Source organism: Nymphalis io, chromosome 17 (assembly GCF_905147045.1).
Source record: "Nymphalis io chromosome 17, ilAglIoxx1.1, whole genome shotgun sequence".
In the NCBI taxonomy this organism is placed as follows: Eukaryota; Metazoa; Arthropoda; class Insecta; order Lepidoptera; family Nymphalidae; genus Nymphalis; species Nymphalis io.
Window position 1 is genome coordinate 875,364 of NC_065904.1, and position 25,470 is coordinate 900,833.

Consider the following 25,470-nt stretch of genomic DNA (forward strand, 5'->3'; position numbering starts at 1 on the left):
ATGCGGGCGAAGCTGCGGGTGAACATTAGTTTTGTATAAATATTAACAGGAGTTAATGTCCAGTATGGCTATTCTGGAAGAACAAACTCAAAATTCACTGCAAAAAACGGTCGTGAAATGTTACATAGTGATACGCGACATTGACCATAATAATGATAACATTTCAAGAATACACGCACCAAAATACTACATCAGCATAACGGTTGTCAACGTTTCACCGGTGAGTAATGAAGTGAGTTCTTACAGAATAGCAACGGTCACGTCATGGTGAATTTTAAACAATTTAAATTTGTTGTAAGTACAGTAACACATTTACGCACTTAAAACCTTTTTAGTCATTCACCGAGTCAACGCTCGAAGTTCCAACATTATGGTCATTTCGGTCACATGTTACATTACCATCTCAATGCTATAGAACCGCTTTGTGTCTATACTCTACGTATTTAACTTCGAAATCGTATGAGACGTGTAATGTTTTTTTTTTTATTGTCTATTACGTTTTTGTTTGATCACAAACAAAGGAAAATGTTTATTTTTTAAGCGATGCTCGGATTGCGTAACTTGTAGACTTTAGTGACATAAAGACATATAGTACCACAGACATATGAAGTCGCATAGTAGAAATTATTGTTTTAGGAAAAAGGCTGTATACTAAAGCATTCACAATAGTTAAATAGACAACTCTGTGCTTACGTAATACTTGAACGCCCTTTACGAATAGAAGGATCCAAATGAAATGCAAAACTACATTTCATTAAGAATATTAGATCATTTATCAACATGATATCATTTTTCATGTGCTTAATTTGTTTTTATAATTCATCTCGTTCACTCGTTTCACTGAAATTCTGTTTCTTGTGTATTCCACCAACCCGCAATGGAGCAGCGTGGTGGAATTAGCTCCAAAACTTCTCCTCAAAAAAGGAGATGATGGACATTCATAGGCTGTTGCTTTACTTTTATCATTTATTAATGTTTTTTCGACATATGATTAAAATATATTAATAGGCAAAGTTCAAATATAAAGTAAGCTCTTACAAGCACGTTTGAATCGTCATTATACAAGAGAAAATTCACTAATTTTATTTCAACGTACTCAGTAATTAGTCTTTTCTATTAAATTATATTTTTTATCAGGCAATACTTACTCCACTCTTTTTATCATCTATATAATAATGTATTCTAAGATTATTTCTATAAGAAATTCGCCGAATTTTATAATGTTTTTCCACATTATTTCGTACAGGAAAAGCGAGTACCTGCGCGGCTTTATTGTAAAAGCGCATGCATTTTGTCCTAGGAAGGATGTATTGATTTTGTGAGTTAAATATAGAGTACGCCGAGCACTAGTTCAGTTTACAAAGCTGAAATATATATATAGTAGGTATTTTTTGTGTTTGCAGTATTAGTCACCAAGATCTGCCAACATACAACGGTGACAAAGTTCTACAGTTACATTAATTGTCAATAAGAACAACGATTGTACAAAAATTATAAAAAAACGCGGTCTGTAATTGTCCCACTGCTGGGCAAAGCCTCTTATCCTTTTGAGGCGAATGTTTGGAACTGATTGCACCACGCTCTCCTATAATGAATAATACAACTTTAAATTAGCAAGGCATCATTGGTAGAAATGAAATATAATAATCCTTTGGAATTTAAGTGGATATTAGTAGTTAATAAAAATAGCTTAAATTATTAAACAAATATATAATAATCAAGAACTGAATAACATTCTTAAAAAAATTTAAATACATAATTGTCTCTGCTTATGACTGTTAAGGAGTGTCGTCTTTGAGCGAACTTTACTGACATGTAACGTTTACGATACGTTCCCGATTCAATTCAAACACACCTTTGGCTATTCTTCTATTATCTATTTATTCGGATCAGAACCGAACCGATATTCACTGGTGGTAGGGCTTTGTGCAAGCTCGTCTGGGTAGGTACCACCCACTCATCAGATATTCTACCGCAAAACAGCAATACTTGATATTGTTGTGTTCCGGTTTGAAGGCTTAGTGAGCCAGTGTAATTACAGGCACAAGGGACATAAAATTTTAGTTCCCAAGGTTGGTGGCGCATTGGCTATAAGCGATGGTTGACATTTCTTACAATGCCAATGTCTAAGGGCGTTTGGTGACCACTTACCATCAGGTGGCCCATATGCTCGTCCACCTTCCTATTCTATAAAAAAAAAAATATGATGTCAACATATACCGTTGTGTCAAAAAGAAAACCTAATTGTCAACTTTTGTGCCAATAGTCGATAATTTAATTTAAGAATAGGAAAACGGATAAACGGCAACGATCACGCTTCGATTCGTTTGCGATAAAGTGACAATTTGTTAGTAGAGATCAATACCGAGTGCAGACGTCACGCTTACCATAATACGCATTGTCATCAGAACTGTACCAACGTGGAAAAATTTAAACTTCCTAGGAAGAGGGGAAGTTCTAAATCGCCTTTAAAGATTAATTTAAATAAATAATTAAATAAACGGTTTTAAATAAGTGGAGGCATTGAAATGTGCGCTAATTATTATTATTATTACAATTAGATATAAACTACATATAAATTTGAAGGTTCAGAATTTAATCAAACTAAAAAATCGAAATCATGTAAATATACGGAAATATAAACAAGTATTATACAACGAATACTAACATTTTAAGTTCTATAAATACAACATTCAAAAGTTTAATAGTTAAAGTACAGATCGAGATAAACAAATCAAGTTTAGCCGACATTGGTAACGACCCACATTCACGGCCTAGACACACTGCGCAGAAATAAACGACTCGAGCTGCGCGCGCGCATTGGCATGTCCTAATATTAAATAAGAGGATCTAATGTAATTAATTTATGAATTGACAATTTAATTACTTGTACGATCCACTGTGATTATAAATTAATAATTATTATTTTATTTGTAATAAATATAGACATGTTAAAGCTATGGACGCCCATTGACAAAATATTTGTAAAGTTTGTACGTATGCGAATGTTCGTTCTTATACAATACTTCTAGTTGAAATCTACACAAATAAATAAAATAAAAATATATGGAGCTGTCACTGGTCACCTCTCAATTCATGCCTACGCCTACATGGCATCAGCCTAAGCTCCCACACAGCCAAAAAATAATATAATTTCATTCATTAACCTAACCACTTTGGAATTGGGAGGGCCCGAAACTTAAAACGTCAAACATGCCTAAGAGCATTGGATCTCTAAGTCTGGGCGATGTCAGCTAAAATAACTGCCTTTTTAAAAGTTAATACGTCTATTTGAAAGTTACCAAAAACAAAACAACCATTATTTTTTATTTAACGGGATACCAGGAATCCTGCTTTTGACTAGAATCCCAAATAAAGTTTAGCATAACTGTAGTTAAGCATTAGAAAATTAAAAATGCACATGAATAGCTATTCATCATCTCGCTTTAAAATATGTCAATTTCGTATATTTGGCAATAGCACAAATTAATATCCAAGTGTTTGAATAGACCAAATAGTTTCCTTTTGTGTATACTTTTAGGTAGAATCTAGGTTCTGCTCGATTATAGCGAATGATGAATTCTATTTAATCTTGTTAACTGTTTTTAAACAGTAATTGATGTTGTATGAGCGTAGGTGTAGCGTCTTATAAGTAGTCTTATTCAAGTATTTGAATAAAGTATATTTATTTTTTATACTAAAGACCTAGTAACTTATTTAAGTCATTACACGCAATACAGACAATAACGCAATGGTTTACGGGTCGTCTAGCGATGTTATATTCGCAGGTTCGATCCTGACCCTTTGGGGTATTGTCGTCCCCACTCAATACAAGATTAACGCTTAATTGAGGGGTAAATACGAATATAAATCATTCTTCAAAAGCGGGCTTTGCGATTCAAAGTAACGTCATAATTTTATTGAACACCAAAAAACACAGATGAGTTATTAATACTTTTAGACCGGATGAATTATTTTTTTAATTACGCAAACGATTTCGATTATAGCAGGGCAGACTTGCGACTAAGTGGTTTTAGTTTCAAATATAATGTTGTTATATTGCCGAGATTGACTGCCTCGTTAGTGGCTAGGGATTATAGCATCAAGCTATATGATCTTATAACCTTTTTCAATAAATAGGCTGTCTATCGCAAAATCTTTCTACTAATTTATATATATATATATGTCTTACGATACGTGCCCGATTATATACCGATCCGACGTCCACCGAAACGCAACTGAATTGTTGTGTTAGGTGAATAGGAAAACGATTAAACGGTGATCATTACGCTTCGATTAGTTTACGATATAGTAACAGTTTGTTAGTAGAATCGATTGATTCTAAGGTTTGCGCGATCAAACAACCAAACTTTCATTATTTTGGATTGCCTGTACAATTTAAACTTTCGCGATGTGTATTTCATTCATTATATTCGGGATTTTTTTATTATTTTTCAATATAAAATGACATGCATCTTAACGGTTTTAATGTCTCTGACAATGTTACATATATAATATACTGATTCTACTACTGACTGATAGTTAAACATTGATTTATCTCTTTCTGTCATAATTGATTTGACATTCGATAGAAGAAGACAACATTGTTTAACTAGTTACCCGCTGAACAACAATTATAAGTAAGTGCGCAGTTTTTATTTTACAAAATTACACGCGGTTCAACAGGCGATTTTATTCATTGGTCTATTCTTTTATGAAATATTAGAAGACAGACGTACGACAGTTTTGTCTTATGTCTGTCTGGTTTAAGAGTAAACACAGGAAATCGCCTTCACGACGTCGTAACGCTTATAAATCCCGATTCGGTGTCCGAGCACATCGCTGAACAGCCGTGATTCGAAATTCAAACAGTCTTCTCAAAATATTGTACTCAAAGCCGACATTAAAACAGACATTAAAGACCTTTAGTAATTGTTGCTGTATAATCTGGAAATATAAATATTTAGACGAAAAACAATATCGGCTAGTTTGTATATGGTTTGTTAATTAGTGGTCTAGTGTGGCAATTGAATAAGTTTGTCTTATAAATACAAGATGGATCATAAAAAGGTGCGTATCCGGTGTCAAAGATATCATTCATAAATTTATTATTAATGTTAATAAATTAATGGGCCACCTGATGGTAAGTTTTCATTAATAGAAATAGTGAGAAATATTAATCAACTCTTACGTGTCCAATGCGGTGGTGCATGGGAAGTAAGATGAAATATCTCTTGTGCCGTATTTACACCAGTTAACCTCTCAAACCAAAACACAACAATACTTATTAATGTTGTGTAGCGGTAGAATAAGTGACGAGCAGCTGGTACGTGTAAAAGCGGTCTTTCACAAAGTCCTACCATCAAGTAAAATTTACAACAATTATTCAACTTGCCAATAAAGAAAGGTAAATATTTGTTCAGAAGAAATATTTAGTCCTACTACTTATTCATTGTTCGATTAGTAAACAAGCTTTGAGCATTTTTTTGGGGTGCCTAATACTTTTGGCCAAGGCTGTATATTCCAGTTCGAGCGTCATTGTGACTTATGTCTCCAAATTTTGGCATTTAAAATCTTGGTTGCGTTCAGATTGCGGTACAAGCCGTTAAAAAGTTATTAGGATTTTCTGTCGAGATCTTATAAAACTAAAATTCAAAGTTGGCAATTAATTAAACTAACAATCTTACCAATTGTCTCTATATATCGATCCAAAAAAAATATTACACATCTAAAATTGTAATGTATTTAAGATATATCTACAAAATATTACTCTTTTAATTGCTTAATTTGTGTTTTTCACTCATCTTGGTCGATGGTAAAAGAAAGACATAAGAAATGTGTCTGCCACCCGTGTACCAGCTAGCGTTGAAGCAGAGTGGTGGAATAATATCCAAAGTTTTACTGCAGAGAAAAAGCCTTTGCCCGTTTTGTTTTTGTCAAACTTATATTTTTTATTTGAAATATAATATATTTTCGTTTTCAGCCCCCACCTATCCCGGGCATGCGTCCTCCGCTGGGCTCTCCCGGCGGTCCGGTCCCGGCGCCGAAGTCCTCAATGGGTTTCGTAATGCCCATCTACACCATCTGCATCATTGTATTCTTCGTGTACACGCTCAGTAAGGTAGATATTTGTTACACTATCATAATTAGTCTTTCATTAATGAACATTTTATATCAATGTCTCTTTATATTTTATGGTCACCTGGTACCTAATATATGAAGGCCAGATTTTAAGCTTGAGATTGTCTGCCTTGTTGCTCTAGTGGCTGGATATAACGCCGCAGATCCCAGAAGTCCTGGGTGCAAACTCCAGATTGCGCAAATAAAAGGTTTTTTTATCGAAAAACTCTCAGTAGCAGCCCGGAGTCTGGGAGTTCGATGTGTGTACACTCCCGTGCCTCGGAATGCACTTAAAGCTGTTGGCATTGTGCATGAATTTCCGGTCATGTCGGATTGCCGTGCCATCGGAGTCTGAGAGTGAGGGAATACAGAGTGCACCTGTGTTTGGGCACACACTTGCACTATAATATGTCCAGTGCAGTTGGCTAGTCTCCATTGATATTAGCCGTGTTTGAAATCAGTCTTGAGGACATCAACGTATAATATCAGAGACTTTTACATGTTTAATGTTAGCTTTTAAAAACAATGTATTTTTATGCAAATATTCATTTACTCGGAAGTTATGATCTCCTGGTACTCTCAATTCTATCCTTTTTTTAAATATTTTCGTAATTTTCTTAGATACTTTTTAAACGTACTGGCGTGCCATATGATCCTGTAACGCCCGATCCTCAATTCCGGCGACGTGTATTCAGGGATGATTCCAGAACCTCGCCTGACCGATTGGGTAAGTTGATATTGAAGCTATTTAGATTGTAATTGTCCCGCGTTGCGAGTCAGTTGTTTTTTATACCTCCATTTCTAAAATTTTATATAATGTCATTATTTTCATACACTTCTGAACATTTCAATGTCAAATCAATTAGAATGATTTAAACATAATACATACATTTATATCATTACAATATCATAACAAAAGGACCTACAGACTTTAGAGCTATTATGTAAGAAGAAATTCGAAACACACGCAGAGTGACTCGTGTGACGTCATATGTCAGTATTTACTCTGTTAAAAATTAAATCGCGTTACATTAGTTCGCGTGAAAAACGTATTATTCACACATTATATACAGTCAGTGTATTTTTCCTTTTGGCAACCACTTGGGGAAACACGCCCCCACATTTTGCCCATCCCTATCGTGGCAATACGTCGCTCGCTTCACGTCTCTTTTCCATTTTTTTTCCCAAATGGTAGCGCAACAAAACAGAAATAACGGTCGTACAGCGGTGCACACCCCTTACCATACCCTCGCTGTTTGAGGTCGAGTTCTCTAACATCCGTGGACTCCACGCTAACCTCAACGCTGTCCACCACCATCTCGAGACAGCACGGCCAGCAATGTTGTTTCTCACGGAGACACAAATACTCCGTCCTGCTACACGCTTGAAGAATCCTTCAAAGCGAAAGCCGGAGTATGCTTGTTCGTCAGGACGGATGTTTGCTGTCACCGACTGCGCTGCTTGGAGGACCCCTCCTTCACCATGTTGGTGGTACGTGTGGACCTGGTTCGTCAGAGTCGAGTCTACGTGTGTCTCTACAGATCCCACAATGGTGACTTGGAGACAAGCCGATTATTTGACCATCTTAGTCGGGTGGCAGATGCTGCGCAAGAGCAGTATCCTAACGCGGAATTGGTGTTTTTGGGGGATTTTAATGGTCACCACGAATCATGATTGAAAGGGCTGCTCATGCTTTTGCTCTCACACATGACTTGACCCAACTGGTTGATCAGCCCACCAGGATCCCAGACATTGATGGGCAAGCACCTTCTCTACTGGACCTTCTTCTGACTTCTCACCCGATGGAATATCATGTTGTGGTTCAGGCTCCTCTTGGCTCTTCGGATCACAGCCTTATATCTACCAGAGTGCCACAGGCCAAGCTGCCGCCACTAGCGGTATGCAAAAGTCGCGTTTGGCACTATAAGTCGGCAGATTGGGACGGTATGTGCGATTACTATGCGTCGGTCCCTCGGAAGGAACGTTGCTTCAGTGGGAATGACCCGACAGCTAGTGCCGCTGCTGTTGCTGACGAGATCATGTTGGGAATGGAATACTACATTCCTAGCTCAGATCTCGTCAGTAGGGGTACGCGTAACCGTTGGTTCACTCGTGAATGTACCGATGCTGTATCATCTAAGCAGACGGCATATCGCAAGAGGATCAACGGCTGCATTAGCACGGCATCTAACATTGACTCACTGTAAGCAAACTACAATAAAAATTCCAAGTCCTGTAGGAAGGCATACACGAGAGCGGATGCACAGCGCATTGTACAGATTGGTCATGACCTTATTTCGCATCCTATGGGCTCCCGTAGCTTCTGGCGTCTGACCAAGTCTGTGCAAAACAATTTCTGCCAACCTTCGCTGCCACCGCTCAGAAATCCGGACGGATCGCTAGCTCACAGTCCGCAGGAGAAAGCCGATCTCCTGGCTAAACTCTTTGCCGACAACTCCGTGATCGATGATTGTACTGCGCTGCCACCAACAATACCTTCATGTGGCCACACGATGCCTGACATCAAAATCAGGCAACGTGATGTGCGTGCGGAGCTGCAATCACTCGATATACGGAAAGCTAGCGGTCCCGATGAAATACCAGCCATAGTGCTGAAGAAGTGAGCGGCGAAGCTGTCTTCTGTGATAACGCGCCTGTTTCAACTTTCTCTCTCTTCGGGATGTGTGCCGGAGGCTTGGACAAGAGCTAATGTGCAAGCGGTTCCTAAAAAAGGGGATCGGTCTGACCCGGCAAATTATCGACCAATAGCTATCACCTCAATACTTTGTAAGGTGATGGAATGGATTCTAAACAACCAACTGATCCAACCTAGAAGATTACTGTCTAATTAATGATCGTCAGTACGGGTTTCGACCAAAACGGTCCACAGGTGATCTTCTAGCGTACGTAACACACCTCTGGGGTGAAACTATCGACAAGCATGGAGAATCGTTGGCTGTCAGCCTCGATATCTCCAAGGATTTCGACAGGGTCTGGCACAGAAGTCTTCTCTCTAAGCTGCCGGCACATGGTCTGCCTGCTCAGCTATGCACCTGGATTGCCAGCTTCCTACACAAGCGTAGCCTTCGTGTTTTAGTTGATGGTTGCGCTTCACAATTCTATGTTGTGAATGCTGGGGTCCCCCAGGGATCTGTGCTATCTCCCACACACTTTCTTTTGCATATCAATGATATGCTTTCTCTTGGGAACATACATTGCTATGCAGACGATAGTACAGTGCATGGTGGATACGACGGACGCGCAGTGGCTGGGTGAGCGGAAATTGAGGAGAGGCGGAAGGATCTTGTCATTGAACTCGATAGGACATTAGAGTTCATCGCCAAATGGGGCTCTGATAATTTTGTTGAGTTTAATGCCAAGAAAACATAGGTATGCGCTCTCACAGCGAAAAAGTCAGAATTTTCCCCTCTTCCCTCCCTCTGTGGTACTCCGCTGGTGATACAAAGCAAAATCGCCATGCTGGGGATTGACGTTCGCTGCGACCTTAGTCCAAGGGATTACATCGAGGCTGTTATAAAAACGGCGGTGTTTTTTCACGCCACAACAACTGTGCCTGCTGTACAAAACACAGGTACGGTCTTGCGTGGAATATTGCTCGCACCTTTGGGATGGCTACGCTAAGTACCTACTTGAGGCCTTGGACCGGTTGCAGCGACGTGCAGTGCGCATTATTGGCGACGTAAAGGTCACAAACACCCTTGAACCTTTACAATTGCGTCGTGAGATAGTAGCACTGAGCGCTTTCTATCGACTGTATCACGGCGAGTGCTCTGAGGAATTATTCTCTCTAATTCCCCCTTCCTTCTTAAGTCCACGCGAGCTGGTTCTCGATGTCACCGCCTAACTGTGACATCAATTCCATCGCGAACAAAGAAATTTGGCAATAAATGGAATTCCTTACCAGCTCACGTGTTCCCCTCCTCTTACAACCCGGGTTCCTTCAAACGAGGAGTGAAGAGGCATCTTGCGGGCCGGCACGGCGAAGGCGGCTAGTGCAGAACGTTTTTCCCGTCTGTACTGGCCGTCGTCGCGTTTGGACTCTACTACCACTTACCATCACGTGGAGTAGAGTCAATTGCCCTCCCTGAATAAAAAAAAATACTCAACTCAAATTCTACCAATAAAAATAAAATAACTTAAAAATTTGGGTTTAATTTAATTCATTTATTCTTTAACGCATGCAGGACACAAAGAAACGGATACAAGTGAGTATTATTACGTATATGTATTATCATGTATATATATATACTTATATATTTATTATATTTTTTCGGTAATCAATAGGGAAGAGTTAATTAGCTTGAACCATTAATTAGTTACCATTAAGCGATAACGGAGTTATTTAAAGTTGTATTACTCCTTTCAGCGTTTATCCTAACGCTATCAAATTTTATATATTATATAGAATTTTGAACGGACTTAGTTTTTCCCGAAGATTAGTCTTTGGTAAGTTATGATATTATTAGTTTTCGTTCACTATACCCTCTTGACTAAATCAAATAAAAAAATCCAATTTAAAATAGTTCCCAATAACCGAGCTTTTGTCAATAAGATTTATTGAAAACATAGTAACATAACGTAGACTAGGTCTATCGGCGCTCGTGGCGAGCGCGTATTTTTATTGAGATGCGTTCTTTTAACGAGCCTTAAGAAACGATTGCGTATCATTCTGCCGGATGTCGGTCCAATCGCTTGATGTCGTTTTTGTTAAGAAAATATTCAATGTTATGACACCGTCGTTTTAGATAATTATTTCTCCTAAATCGGTATTTTTATTTTCTCTTTTTTTATCTCTGTTAGACATTGTCACAATAAATTCGCGCCAAGATCGCGCGGGAAGAGCAAACATCTTATTTACATATATTTCAGTTTTGCAATTTTTACACTCCTTACTACAATTTATGAGTTTTATATAAACATATATCCACATCATGTTGTTTTGTTAAAATAAATAATAGATTAATTTAAGTTACTATTTGGGTGGTTTATTATTTAAAAATATAAACAAAACACTTTTTAAACAACTCATATTTCATAAAACGTAACTTATGGTTTGTTGGTTTTACTATACGAAATATTCTCTAATATTAAATCCGAAAGCTTAAATCGGGATTACAGCTTCAAAATTGATTACGAAGATACCTTGGTGATGAATTTCGTTAAACTTATTTTACAAAAATAAACTTAGCTTTACTTGGCTTAAAATATTTTTACTAATAACATTCATACTTAAAAAGGAGAAATTTTATGAAGGACATTTCATAACGTTACCTAATCGGGATATGCCTAATATAAATTGCGACTTGCAACACTCGAAATAACTCATTCGGAAAACTGTACATACACGAAACGATTCTTTGGAAAAAAGCATATTTTTACTATTGTACTACACTTCTTACAGTAAATTATAATAATTATAGTTAATTAGTGTTACCCTTACTAAAATAAACTAAGACACTAGACGTGGATGAATGTCGATTTTAATACATTGAATTAATTTAATAATAGTCATGGGACTACAGAGTGACATTCACATTCGCGCCGTGACGCTCGTGTTACAGTGCGAACGCGAATGTGGACGTTTTTTGCGACTGCGTCACTCGATTCGCACACGTTCGCGCCTTATCGTTTATGTGACCGTGTCGAAAGCTTTAACGGGCGACGAATACAGAATGAACGCAAACGCAACAATTCTCTCACTGAAAACAGTAGCGTTTATTTTGTTATATAATTGTAGTCCGTGCCAATGTGTAGGGTCACATAGGTCTATAGAAGTTAATGTTTCAGTGACAATGCTCGTGCGCATAAACTAAACTGAATTACGCTGTCAACGATTGCGATTGGAATGTGCATAACGCACTGATTATGCGGAAAATCGCGCCTTGAATTAGTATTGTGTATCACGCAGGTATCTAAGGCCCGCTTAAGGTTGTTTTTACTTTTAACTGCTGGCAAAACGCTTCGATCCTATTGAAGAGAAGGTTCCAAGATCATTCCAATTTCCAACGTTGGTCCAATGCGTGTTGGTGGCTGTTTTAAATTATTTTTGTTATTATATTCTAAATGGGAATATCCAGGGGACGAGGAGATAGCGGCTCTGAAGGCGCGTCTGGCCCAGACAGAGCGCGCGATGCAACGGATCGTGGGACAGCTCGCGAGGCGCGACGCGGTACATGGCTAGCCACTATTGATGCGATTCGATAACTCTTCTTTATTTATTAGATGTATTTTGCTTGTATGTCCTCCTAGTATCTCTGATTGTTTGACGTGTTTTGATTGTAGCTGATTTATGAAAACTTAGGACCTTATTTTTGAAAAATATCTGGTTATCTTGGAAAAAAATGCCTTCGCTTATAATACGGTAGAATCGACAATATATCCTTCATAATAGTCTAATGTTTATTAGAGGTATATTCAAAAGTCCCAGAGATTGTTAGATTGTGTTTTCATCGAGACGATACGTGTTGCCATATATTTTTGATTGTTACACAAAAAAAAAAAACATACAATTCGGCAACATGTATAATTTTATAGTGTATTGAGATGTTATAGTTTAGATCTATAATATAGTTTTTACAAAATAAAAACTGAAATTTTGATTCAAGATTAATATTGTTTTTAAAGTTATTCGTTGGCAGAGTACTATCAATTGGTATTAAGTTTAGAAATCGTTTGTAATAGCTATCCAGTTTTGACACCAAACGTCAATAACTTTAACGATATTTATTTTTTAAAATCCGTAATCCATAACAGCCTGTGAATGTCTCACTGCTGGGCTAAAGGCCTCCTCTCCTCTTTTTGAGGAGAAGGGTTGGAGCTTATTCCACCACGCTGCTCCAATGCGGGTTGGTGGAATACACATGTGGCAGAATTTCAGTGAAATTAGACACATGCAGGTTTCCTCACGATGTTTTCCTTCACTGTAAAGCACGAGATGAATTATAATCGCAAATTAAGCACATGAAAATTCAGTGGTGCTTGCCCGGGTTTGAACCCATAATCATCGGTTAGGATTCCCGCGTTCTTACCACTGGGCCATCTCGGCTTATTTTTTAAAAGCTTTTATTTAATTTCACCCTTAATTATGTATGGGACAAATCTGTCAAGTGTCAAACTGAATTTTAAACCAATTCCACAGATAGTTTACGTAGTGTATACATTTAATAAATTAAAGTTTTATATAGAGAAGTTTTCAATTATATTTTTACTAATGAGAGGAGTATCGAATCGTAATCGTAATTGGTATCGATTTGAACATCATTCTTTTTTACTTGAAGGGTTAGAAAATACTAAATCCTTTTAAAACTTCGCCGAGAAGTATCTGCGTGTTATCCTTAGATGTTTTAATAATAACGCTTGAGGCATGGTGACGGTTTTATAATTGTTATTTTTTTATGTAGTAGAAAGAATGAAATAGATTTGATTTTAATTATACTTTATTTACATTAGCGCTAATTATTATCTTCGAAATTGTTTGGTAATATTAAAAAAATACTGGATTTATTACACAGTGAAATGATTTACCATTAAAAAAAAAGACAATCAATCAAAATGAATTTTTCTACGGAATTAATTTAACTAGTTCGAATTTACTTACGTTATTTGTTGCGGAATTGCAACGTTTGCAACGTAAAAATCCGTATTACATCAAGCATTCCTTGAAGAATTAAGCAAATTAAAAATAAAAGGAAGACATGCAATTAAAACTTCAGAAATTAATTATTTATTTACAAAATACGCTAAATTTATGCGAATGTAAATTCCCTGTAAGATAAACTTTGTTATACAGTAACAAATGCGGTCCATTCCACGACCCGAAATTTGGCGTTAATCCAAAATGCAAGCAAGTCCAATCGTCCGATGATCAAACTATTTTAGGCTTAGCGTCCTTCGTTATACGTTTTTGTGAAAGTTTATTTTTGTCTGCATATATTTTTATCATTACATAATATTTTGTTTACTTTTTATGCTAAATATCATTCATATTGTCAAAATCATGGGCTTGGGAAGAGATGGTGAACAAATGTTCTAAATTTGAAATACGAATATTATAAAAAGTTAGTTAGTCACAGGAACTTGGCCAAGGTCTCTGATAACAAAATTATTACTGATTACGTTTTTTTTTACTTTGTAATAAACATAGAAATATAATACTAGGAGTATTCGAAATACAATAGATTAATTGATTTTGCTATTTTGAAATTTTTCAGTAAATTTAAAACAAGATTTATTATTATTTATTTTGTAACGAATGTTTAAACCGTTTCCAATTTACAAAGAATAACCTAATATATATTTCAATTTTTAATTATGACTAATAATTATATTGTATATAAATTTTGCAATGTGCTTGGGCATGATACCCAATTGTAAAGCATAACCAACAAATACGATATAAGTTATTTGTATTAATTAAAACAATATAAATTAAAAAAAAAAAAAACACTAAATATAGCCAAAGTGAATACTAATTCAAAACTTATGGCCGACAGTTGTATCGGCCATATCTGGTCTGGTAGCGGAGGTCCAACAGCAGATGGAGGCGAGCTACACACAAAACCAGCAACGACAGGTCTTTGCATGGCATTAGCGAATTTGGACGTAATACGTCCAAGTTTATCATCTGATCCTCTTCTGGATACAAAACAAAAAAGAAACCGAAGTTGCATTCTCGCTCATCTCAATCAACTGTAGCCTCTAGCGATGGGCGATTGCTTAAAACAATTGAAATATTCAATTGCTTGGTTTTTTTTCGATTACGATCGAATAATCGCATCCATTATTTTTGAATATTTTTTTAATTAAGGACAATTGACTATCGAATATGCGTTATAACAATCGCTCATCGTTTTCCTTCTGTACATCTGTATTATTACTTGATAATTTATTTTTTATTGTTATATAGTTTTATGTATCCGGTAAAGGGTCAGCTTTATTATATTTTTGAAATCGTTAATTTCGTTTTATCCGTTGTTTTGCTTGCCTTTGGGTTGTTACATTAATAATCATGAAATACATGTCTCATCATATTATTCTCTCTCATTTGTCCTGATGTATTTAGTTTATATAACGGCGTAATTTAATCATGGAACAAGATTAGTGCGCTTGGCACATTTAGCTTCGTTTTGATGATAATGCCTTAAAATATCTTTGGCAATATTATGATCATAGAATCCGTATTGGACGTAGAACGCCTCCTCTTCTTATTTTTGTGTCATAACAAATTTATTTTTCTTCTGTTGCTTCATTACTTCATGTCGTTCGCTGATCATCTGTCTGTTTGTTCTGCTACCTGACTCTACAGTATAATAAACTGAATTATAATAATAACACTAAATGTTTAACATATAAATCACATTCATAACAAAGCGAACGTAAATATTTAATTAGTTGATGATTTCACGAAATAATTACAAAAATAACATTTACAAATCGTATAACCGAACAATAAATACATCATTTCACGTAACAATCCAAGATAATAATTAAGAAATGCTCATTTCTCTCGTTATAATATTCCACAGATATTGAACATGTGTGTATTTAGTGTAATAATTTTGGTTTTCGTAGAATTAACTGAGCAGTCCTCATATATTTTTTTAGTGTGAGTTTGGCAGTAGGTAGTAATGTTATTGCTCCTAGATATGCTTTCTTGTTACATTAGACGTTTGACATAGAAATTATATTAACTTGTTATGTTGCTTTAGATTTTTCAATTTTATTTCAAAGCTTTATATATGTGTTATACGCAAATTTAAGATAAAATGACATGAATATTTGTTTATAGGAAGTGCTGGATAACGCTCGCCCATTTACAAACGGAAATTTGCTTTTCAATAGTAGCCCTGTTAAAATAGTAGCTTGTGAATATATTGAGCCTCCAATAACAACTGTACAACAAAAAGATAATGAATTATCCCTGAAAAAATCCGATCTCGACCTTGAAATTTCTGGTGTTGAGAAAGAAGATAAAGTGGTACCGCCGAAATCAGTAAAAAAAGAGAAAACTGATGACGACTATCCGACCACATGGTGTGGAGACTACGAAGTACCGGTTATTGAGCCGGACACACCAGATTCTCCGAGCGTAGAATTGATGGATCCTGTCGTATTTAAAGTAGTGGAGGACAACGTTCCTTCAAGTAAAATTAAAGATAATGTTGAAAAGATCGCAACCAAACCCAAAAATGCAGAAATAATAAAATCAACACCTGAAGATGAAACCAACGCAGAAGAAAAAGAAGAAAGTGATACGTTCTTAGAGCTTTTTCAAATATCCGACGGAACAGAATCCAGTGCAGGAGATAATGCAACAAAGTTATCTGATGATTCTGTGAACGAAGAAGAGGAAAGGCGAGAGCCACTAACCTTAGCAGAACTTGTCGAATACCATCGCATGCAAAACGCTGAAACTAAAGATAACACAGAAAATCAAAGCGTCAAGGTAAATAAAACGAATGGTAGTTGAATTAATTGATGAATATTTGTTGAATTTAACTAATTATTCTGATACGAATGTTACATTTCAGGTCGTTGGAATGGAAGTGACCGCCCATCCGGCCGACGGTGGGGCCTGGCGTGAGAACCCGCCTCGCGCCGCCCCGCAGCCCGCACCGGTGAGCGTTCATGTCACTGTGCATATTGTGCAAACTTTATATGAATGATACCAGTATAGTGATCCATAAAACTGCGGTTTTTTTTCTTTTCAATGATTAATATAGGCCACCTAATGGTAAATGCTACCGTCGGCAATAGTACAAATTGCATTTATATATAATATTTTTTTTTTGTTGAATATGTAGGCTGATGTACATATGGGTCACCTGTTGGTAAGGGGTCACCAACGCCCATAGACATTAGCATTGTAAGAAATGTTAACCTTGGGAATCCCTTGTGCCTGTTATGACACTGGCTCACTCACCCTTCAAACCGTAACACAACAATACTATTATTGCTGTTCAGCGTTAGAGTAATGATGAATAGGTGGTACCCACCCAGGCAGGCTTGCACAAACCTACTATTAAATATATCAATCAACAGCCAATCGTTGTCCACTGCTGAACATAGGCCTCTCCCAAGGTGCGCCAAAGCTCCCTGTCCTCCGCCTTCCGCATCCAGTTGGTGCCCGCCACCTTCTTAAGGTCGTCGGTCCACCTGGCTGGAGGGCGCCCTACGCTGCGCTTGCCGATTCGCGGTCTCCACTCTAGGACTCGTCTGCTCCAACGGCCATCGGTCCTACGACATACGTGACCAGCCCACTGCCACTTCAGCCTGCTAATTTTGCAACCTATGTCGGTGACTCCGGTTCTTTTCCGGATAATCTCATTTCTGATCTTATCCTTCAAAGATACTCCGAGCATAGCTCGCTCCATAGCACGCTGAGCGACTTTGAATTTGTGGACTAGTCCCGCAGTTAGTGTCCACGTTTCGGCACCGTATGTCATGGCAGGTAAGACGCATTGGTTGAAGACTTTCGTCTTCAAACATTGCGGTATAGACGACTTGAGGACTTGACGAAGGTTGCCAAATGCTGCCCATCCCAAGCGAATTCTTCGATCGGCTTCCTTCTCGAAGTTGTTCCTACCGACTTGTATTATCTGTCCTAGGTAGGTATATTCACTAACAACTTCGAGAGGTTTCCCCTCGACGTATATCGGTCCCGGCACGACATGCCTATTGAACATGACCTTGGTCTTTTCCAAGTTCATACCGAGACCGACACACCGGGAAGACTCGCCTAGGCTACGCAGCATTTCGGTGAGTTGTTCCAGCGACTCTGCTATGATGACGATATCGTCGGCAAATCGAAGGTGTGAGATGTACTCGCCGTTTACATTGACTCCATACCTAGTCCAATCCAGCGTTTTGAAAACGTCTTCCAACGCGTTGGTGAACAGTTTCGGGGATATTACATCCCCCTGTCTCACCCCTCTGCGCAGTTGGATCGCCTTCGTCTTACAGTCCTGGATGTGGACAGTCATTGTAGCGGCGTTGTACAGACATCTCAGTACCTCGATATATCTCCAATCGATATGACATCTCTGCAATGAGTCGAGCACTGCCCAGGTTTCGATGGAGTCGAAGGCTTTCTCGTAGTCCACAAATGCCATACACAGCGGCTGATTGTACTCTTCGGTCTTCTGCACAATCTGCCGAACAGTATGGATGTGGTCCACGGTGCTGTAGCCTGATCGAAAGCCGGCTTGCTCTGGGGGCTGGAACTCGTCAAGTCGTCTGGCGAGACGGTTCGTGACGACTCTTGAGAACAGCTTATACACGTGACTCAGGAGGGAGATTGGTCTGTAGTTTTTCAAGAGGGTTTTATCACCTTTCTTGAAAAACAGTACCACCTCACTCCCGCTCCACGTTTCCGGGGTCTTGCCATGTTGGATGACGGAATTAAAGAGGCTTGCTAGCTCTTTCAGGACCGGAGTCCCGCCTGCCTTAAGCAACTCTGTTGTGATTCCGTCATCTCCCGGAGCTTTGTTGTTTTTAAGCTGTTCTAGAGCCGCCCTAATCTCTCCTTGGTCAACGACCGGGAGCTCCTCGGAGTAATGGCGCATAAGAGGGGCGCGCTGGTCATCAATACTGATTCCCACGGGTTTATCCGATCTTGAAGAGAACAACTGCCCATAAAACCTCTCTACTTCTCCGATAATCTCAGGCCTAGAGGTAACGACCCCACCATTTTCAGTTTTAAGTTTTGTCAGACGCGGCCTCCCAAACTTGCGAGCGAACACTTTCGATCCCCGATTTTGCTCAATCGCAGCCTTGATGGCACGGGTATTGGAGCGTCGGAGATCGCGTCGCGTCAGCGTTTTTATTGTTCGGTTTAAGGCCTTATCTGACAAAAACGATGGTAGTTCTCGTCGTTTTCTCATGAGCTCGAGTGTCTCAGCAGAGAGTTTTGGTGCGTTGTCTCTTCTCTGTGGCGGAAAACACTTGCGGGATGTGTTTTGCAGTATTTTGACCAGCGTGTCGGTTCTCTCATCAATGCTGCTTATGGTTTCCAACGCGGTGAATTGATTTTGAAGTTCCATTTGGAACTTTTCGGAGCCTTGAGCAGCTTGGAGCATGGTAGGTCGGAGAGTAGACCTCATCATTCTCGATCTTTCGGCTTTTAAGTTGATATTTAGAGTGCCTCGAACCAAGCGGTGATCACTTCCGGTATTAAACCTGTTGATCACTGAAACATCTCTAAATATGTGCCTTTTATTCGAAATGATAAAGTCTATCTCGTTCCTTGTCACGTTATCGGGGCTTCGCCAGGTCCACCTCCTCTGAGGCTTCTTTTGAAAGAAAGAATTCATCAAAAAAAGCCCCTGCGCTTCGAGAAAGTTTACCAGCATTTGCCCCCTGTGATTTCTGCTGCCCAAGCCGTAAGGTCCGACTTTCGATTCACCGCTATCTTGTACTCCCACTTTAGCATTAAAGTCTCCCATAACAACATTGTAGTGGGCCCTCGAGGTGTCGTTGAGGGCCTTTGCGATGTCCTCGTACATCGCTTCGACCACATCATCAGAGTATGTCGAAGTTGGCGCATATACCTGTACAACCTTCAGGGAGTACCTGTCGGAAAGTTTTAGGACAAGGTACGCTACCCGATTCGACACACTACTGATTTCCACAATGCTGCTAATGAGATCCTTTTTGACAAGAAAACCGACACCACCCTGGGAGAGGTTATCACCTTCGCGGAAGTAGAGTAAGTTACCGGACTCTAGAGTTATCGTGTCCTCCCCCTGTCTTCGGACTTCAGATAACCCCAGTATATGCCAGTTTATATGACTTAACTCTACTTCTAATTCGGCGAGGTGATGGTCCAGCCTCATCGAGCGTCCATTATACGTTGCCATTTTCAGTCGTTTTATACGGTAGCCTGCCGTGAACCGGTGATTCTTAGCACCCCCTGCCCTGCCGATACCGCGACCGCTACCTTGGTCGGGCCTAGCGGGCTTGCCGGTAACTGGGGGCCTTTTTTTGGGCGCATCTGCCATTAAGGGAGGGGTTTGCCCATACTCGCCGCGCTGGGCAGGCGTGTTGGCGAGCGCAGTAGGGGGTAAGATGTTTATGGGAGGGGGGACGCTGCTGCCCATCCCCCCTTTTCCCCGTCCCTCAGTCGCCTCTTACGACACCCACGGGATGAGATTGGGGGAGTACTATTCTAAGCCGGTACTCCACGGCGAATTAAATATATGTAGTTATATTATTTATAAAATATTTTTCATTATTATATATGGCAACGACATGAAATATGTTTGATTTCTTACTTACTTAATTTATATACACATATTTATTAATTTTTTAAAAATATAGTTTTATGGACCACTACGCCCTCTTATTATCGTTTAATATTAATAAAATTGAAACCATTTTTGTACTGTAATGTAGTAGCGAGTACTAGTCGAGCCTTTTGTGTTAATTATATTTTGCCTGTAATCTTTAGTGTCATATATTTCATCACATAAAGTATACGTTAATGTATAGTTACGTAACTTTAACACGGAAAATGTCGCCTTGGAAACAGCTTAATACAATATCCCTTACCTAAATTAAGTGCAACCGTTACCTTAAATAAATATTCACCCTTAATTCTGTAGTATTAATTCCTACTAATTTCTCTTTCTACTAATAATCTTATACGTTGTTGCTAACTTACAAAAGCCCCGCCCACCGTTACATTAAATATATATTCTTATAACTAAAAAAATATATATACTTCTTTAAATTTAATTAAAAAAAAGTCATTTATAAAATTATTAATTTTAAAATTGAATGTATTAATGTATTATTTAGTTGGTATTAATAATATGTCAATAAAGATTTGTAAAGAAGAAAAAAAAAATTGGCGCCCAACATGGTACCAGTGTTAAGTTAAACAATGTTAGTTATAATTATTTAATGTAATTCGAAATCTGTATTGTATAACAGCACAAAGAATAATTTAATTCTAGCACAAAGCTGACGTCGTGAAATCTATATTCCTCGAGACGGAAATCCCTCAACAATCCCGAGTTTTGGTATCAGAGTTTGCGGAAGACAGGACGAATAAACCAAAGCCTAGCAAACATGCACCGGTATGTTACCTTTATTTATCATTCGTACTATTTTTACAAATGCAGATGATGAGCTGGCCGATGTTGTCCACGGCGGCCATTTTCAAGTGTGTCTAGCCAATTGCGCTAGGCATTATAGTGCACAAGTGTATAAGTAAACGCAAGTGCACTCTCTATTCTCTCGCTCTCATTATCCGATGGGACGGCAAATCCGACACGACTGGAAGTAGTTCAGGGTTTTTCGACAGACAACCACCGCGGCTTTATAGCCACTAGACCGACTAGGAGTCACTTGCATATGTTATGCTATATGCATATTCTTTATGAGAGAAATAAATCGTAAATAAGTTTTATAATTGAATTACAATTTTATTTTTCTCGTGCCTCTGACTTAAAGCTCACTATTTAGTGTATTTTTGTTAATATTAGTTTTATATGTTAATTATTACTCGTTGGTTTGAAACCAGCTCTGAATCTTAAGTGCGCTAGATACATAAACATGTATCACTAAATTGTCTAAAACGTAATAATATTTATAATAAAAGATGCAACATAATTGTTTTTACATATATATTTTTTCAATCTCTCCTTCGTCTTCTTGAAATGATTCGGCTCTGATTCAAACAGGGTCTTGCAAATAAAGTTTGCTTTATAAAAAAAAATCATCAAGATGTTCTTAGAGACCTGTTTCGAATTGCCCTTCAGGTCAAAATGAGAGCAAGAGATTAGAGAATACACCAGTGTGTGCTCACGCATAATACATTAATTAATGCGTTTCAGTTGGTCGTGAGCGGGAAAATGACGCTATCGTTGATACAGGACGCTCCGCGCGACACGCCCGACAGAGACCTGGGTGAGATTCATTTTAATTTTATGAAAAAGAATTAAAGACCCAATCATAGTTTGCTTTTCAATGTTAAGAGTATTTCAATTTAAAACAAATATTACGTTGCAATAAAAATTATAAAGTTATTGATATTAATTATTAATTTTTAAATGATTGCTTTTAATCTATTTAGATAAAACATATACTCCCAAAAGAAAATGTATCAATCATGTACAAAAAAAAACATCAGTGCTTCCGACCGCTTCCTAATAGAATCCGTAGTCTACTTTTGCAGATTGATATTGACATGTGATGTTTTCAGAATCTACGTTTGATGACTATACCACAGCAAGCGGCCTGACTCAACCAGCTGCAGAGGTAATATCATATTATTATAAATAAGTAAAGGTGAAACAGTTCAAATTTTCAAATGAAACATTTCATCTTTTGTTTATGGTAGCCGATGACGAGTATTAGGGTTACCAATTAAAAATATATGTAAATAAGAGTAGAATAAAAGAATCAAAACTTGCTAATTCATCTATGTTTGGGATTGAATGGCAAAATAATCCAGTAATTACTTATTAACTCAGTCGTCTTTCTATTTGTAAAATGTGCATTTGCATGAGCCCTTTTTATGATTTCATTTTCCATAGGGGTTTACTAAATGCTTTTCCATTCCTTTATAAAGCAATCCATTATCAATATAATAATCAGCATAAGTTCTCCTGTAAAATCTCCGATATAGCTTTTAGACCATCATCCAACTGCTGTGTTCTTCTTATCTCATTATGCAGACTTACAATTGCTACATATAGGTTTCGGCTTAATGCATCCGTATGCTGCATTGTCGTCCTGGTCAATGTTCAACCACAAAGTCAAACTCTTGAAGAAGCAATTCCCTTATCGCAACCCTCGTACACAAATCTTTTTTTCTTATTTGTCATCTGGAATTAACCTAATATAAAAATTAAACCATACAAGTAAATGTCAATTTTTTTTCCCTTTCAATAATTGCCTCACTTTTCAATTGATAACATGGTGGTCCTGTTTTCCGACTCATGAAGTTTACTAGATGTAGCCATTGTTATCATCAGATCGCTGCATAAGTATAATAGCATAAGTCAGACGTGATGCATCTGTATGCATTTCTGTTTCCAATCTTGATTAAGTATTTGGAAAACTGGTTTAGTAGTCAGACGTTCCTTCAAACAATTGAGCACACTGTTGCTCATCGTAGAATTCGAAATTAACATCCTTTTTAAGTAAATCTGTTAGCGGCCGTGCTATAGATACAAATTTCTGGATATACTTCCTAAAATATAACCAATCCAATAAAACTTTGCAATTGCTTAACCGTTTTGGGTTCTGGAAACTTTGAAACAGTTTCAATCTTGTCACTGGCAGGCCTTACTTGTCCATTCTCAATCGTATGACTTAAATAAGATATGCTGTGACATATATGATGTGCTTTCTTCCATTTTATTTCTCTTAATCTATCAACGGATTCCTGTTCATCTTTTGCTGGAATAAGAACATCATCGACAAATATTATAATCTCATGTAATAGCTTGGGCAAATGGACAAGCCAAATGGTGCTTTCAAAAACTTGAACTGCTCGTGGTGTGTGTAAATGCAGTGTACTTTACAAACTCACTGCTGAAATTCAGGTGGAATAATCCATATTTAAAGTCAGTACACAAAAGACTTTTGCCTCAGCCAACTTATCAATGTAATCCCCAATGATCGGCAATGGAAACTCATCTTTTATGACATTACTATTTAATTTTCTATAGTCAACTAACCTAACACACACACCCTTATAGCACCATCTTTTTTTGTGAACAAGAACTAATGGACTAGCATATTCTGAGTACTTAAGCGTACAATCCCTTGCTCATGCCACTCTGCAATTTGTTCTTCAACTACCGCCTGCTCTCTTAGTGGTATACGTCGTGGACGTTGTACCACCGGGACATCATCTTTCACAATTATTTTCAGCTGGATAGCAGCTCCTTTAATTTGACAGGGTTGGTATTTCTCAACTATCTGAACAACCTCTTCTTTAAGGTAAGTATAACATGACCAACCTCGACACGGCAACTGAAATAATAATTTTCATTTACCCAGTCCACAGCTTTCATCCACACATCACTACCATTCATAACCGCTATAACATGTTTATGAAAATTAATTATATCATAAGGTATTACAGTATTTAGGTACCACGTAAAATATCACATTGCCGTATTTCGTACATCGTCGTATATTTGTTGTAAGGAAAACGTAATGACACCACTTTAGCTAAACCAAGTCCTGACAGTGTTTTTTCATTAATTTTCTAACAGTAGCACTAAACTCGAAAGTTACCAGGTTCATACTGCCCGAATCAATAAGTGCACTTGTCGTTTTTCCACATAATTCTACGATCTTCAAAGTTTTTTCTCGTTGCTGTTTATTTGTTTACATCGTAAATGTCATACTCGATTTGAATTTGACATTTGCTATCTTGGATGACAGCATCCGCGTTGTTGAACGATGATTGACCGAAAATTGCTTGCTTGCTCACGCGTTCGCCGCTCGCGCTCCTATTTGTCGATTTATTGTAATTTTTTTTATTGCCGGAAGTGCCGAAGCTACGCAATCTTGACAAAATCGAATCTTCCTTACGCCGCCTTCTTTAATCTTCCGTACTTTTTTTATGTGGCCACTTCGGTAAAATACCATATTCCTTACAGTTAAAGCATTTTGGACATTTGGCCTCGTGTGGACTGTCATCTGACACATGATCACCTTCAGCACAATTATAGCACTTTTATAACGTTTTATCGTGACGTATGATGCCGTGTTTTTCGTTTCTGTAGGTACTTCTAGAATGTTCCAGTTTTATCTTTTCCTTAATAGTCTCGTAGATTTTAAGCTTATCTTTAAGATCAGGGTCTCGTAGTCGACGATGCCATCAACGATGTATTTAATGGGCAGACGAGCGGGTTGGCGTGGTTGGTGGATAGAAAAAAAATAGTATATGTAGTATATCAGTTGTCTGGTTTCCATAGTTCAAGCTCTGTACAAGCTTAATTTGGGATCAGATGGCCGTGTGTGAAAAATGACCCAGGGTATTATTATCTTTTCTTTTTTTCCCAATTCCTTCATGAACATCATGTAGTCGACATAACTGACGTCACGTCTTTTTTTCGTTGACACATAAGCTCATGTATTGTTCAGATTTTTTCTAAATTAGATTCGAAGATAGGTAACATTGAATTTAAGCCCTTATGTGATTCGTCTTTTGTCATTTTCGTATTCATATTTTCGCTAGCGTCAGCCCACATGTTTATCTCAACATCACATATGTTTCTCTCAACTTTTTGCAGGATTTATTTAAAAAAATATATGTTCTGTTTTTAAATAAATCCATCAAAAAGTTGAGAGAAACATATACATAAC

The 25,470-nt window shown here is 37.8% G+C and overlaps 1 protein-coding gene across 7 annotated transcripts in view; it reads left to right on the forward strand.

Annotated features, from left to right (window-relative positions):
- LOC126774962 (resistance to inhibitors of cholinesterase protein 3) overlaps positions 1–25,470 on the forward strand; it is a 46,623-nt gene that overhangs the window by 18,516 nt on the left and 2,637 nt on the right. For 3 of the 7 annotated variants that reach the window (XM_050496650.1, XM_050496643.1, XM_050496648.1), the window contains 9 exons: positions 5,984–6,121; positions 6,742–6,847; positions 10,326–10,346; positions 12,219–12,310; positions 15,929–16,585; positions 16,671–16,757; positions 21,096–21,218; positions 21,978–22,050; positions 22,346–22,401. In XM_050496650.1, coding sequence (XP_050352607.1) covers positions 5,984–6,121; positions 6,742–6,847; positions 10,326–10,346; positions 12,219–12,310; positions 15,929–16,585; positions 16,671–16,757; positions 21,096–21,218; positions 21,978–22,050; positions 22,346–22,401 — 1,353 coding nt within the window. Of the gene's footprint in view, positions 1–5,983; positions 6,122–6,741; positions 6,848–10,325; positions 10,347–12,218; positions 12,311–14,633; positions 14,714–15,928; positions 16,586–16,670; positions 16,758–21,095; positions 21,219–21,977; positions 22,051–22,345; positions 22,402–24,024; positions 24,253–25,470 lie in introns of those variants that run through there. The other 4 variants (XM_050496645.1, XM_050496649.1, XM_050496647.1 and 1 more) reach the window with 3 other exon arrangements.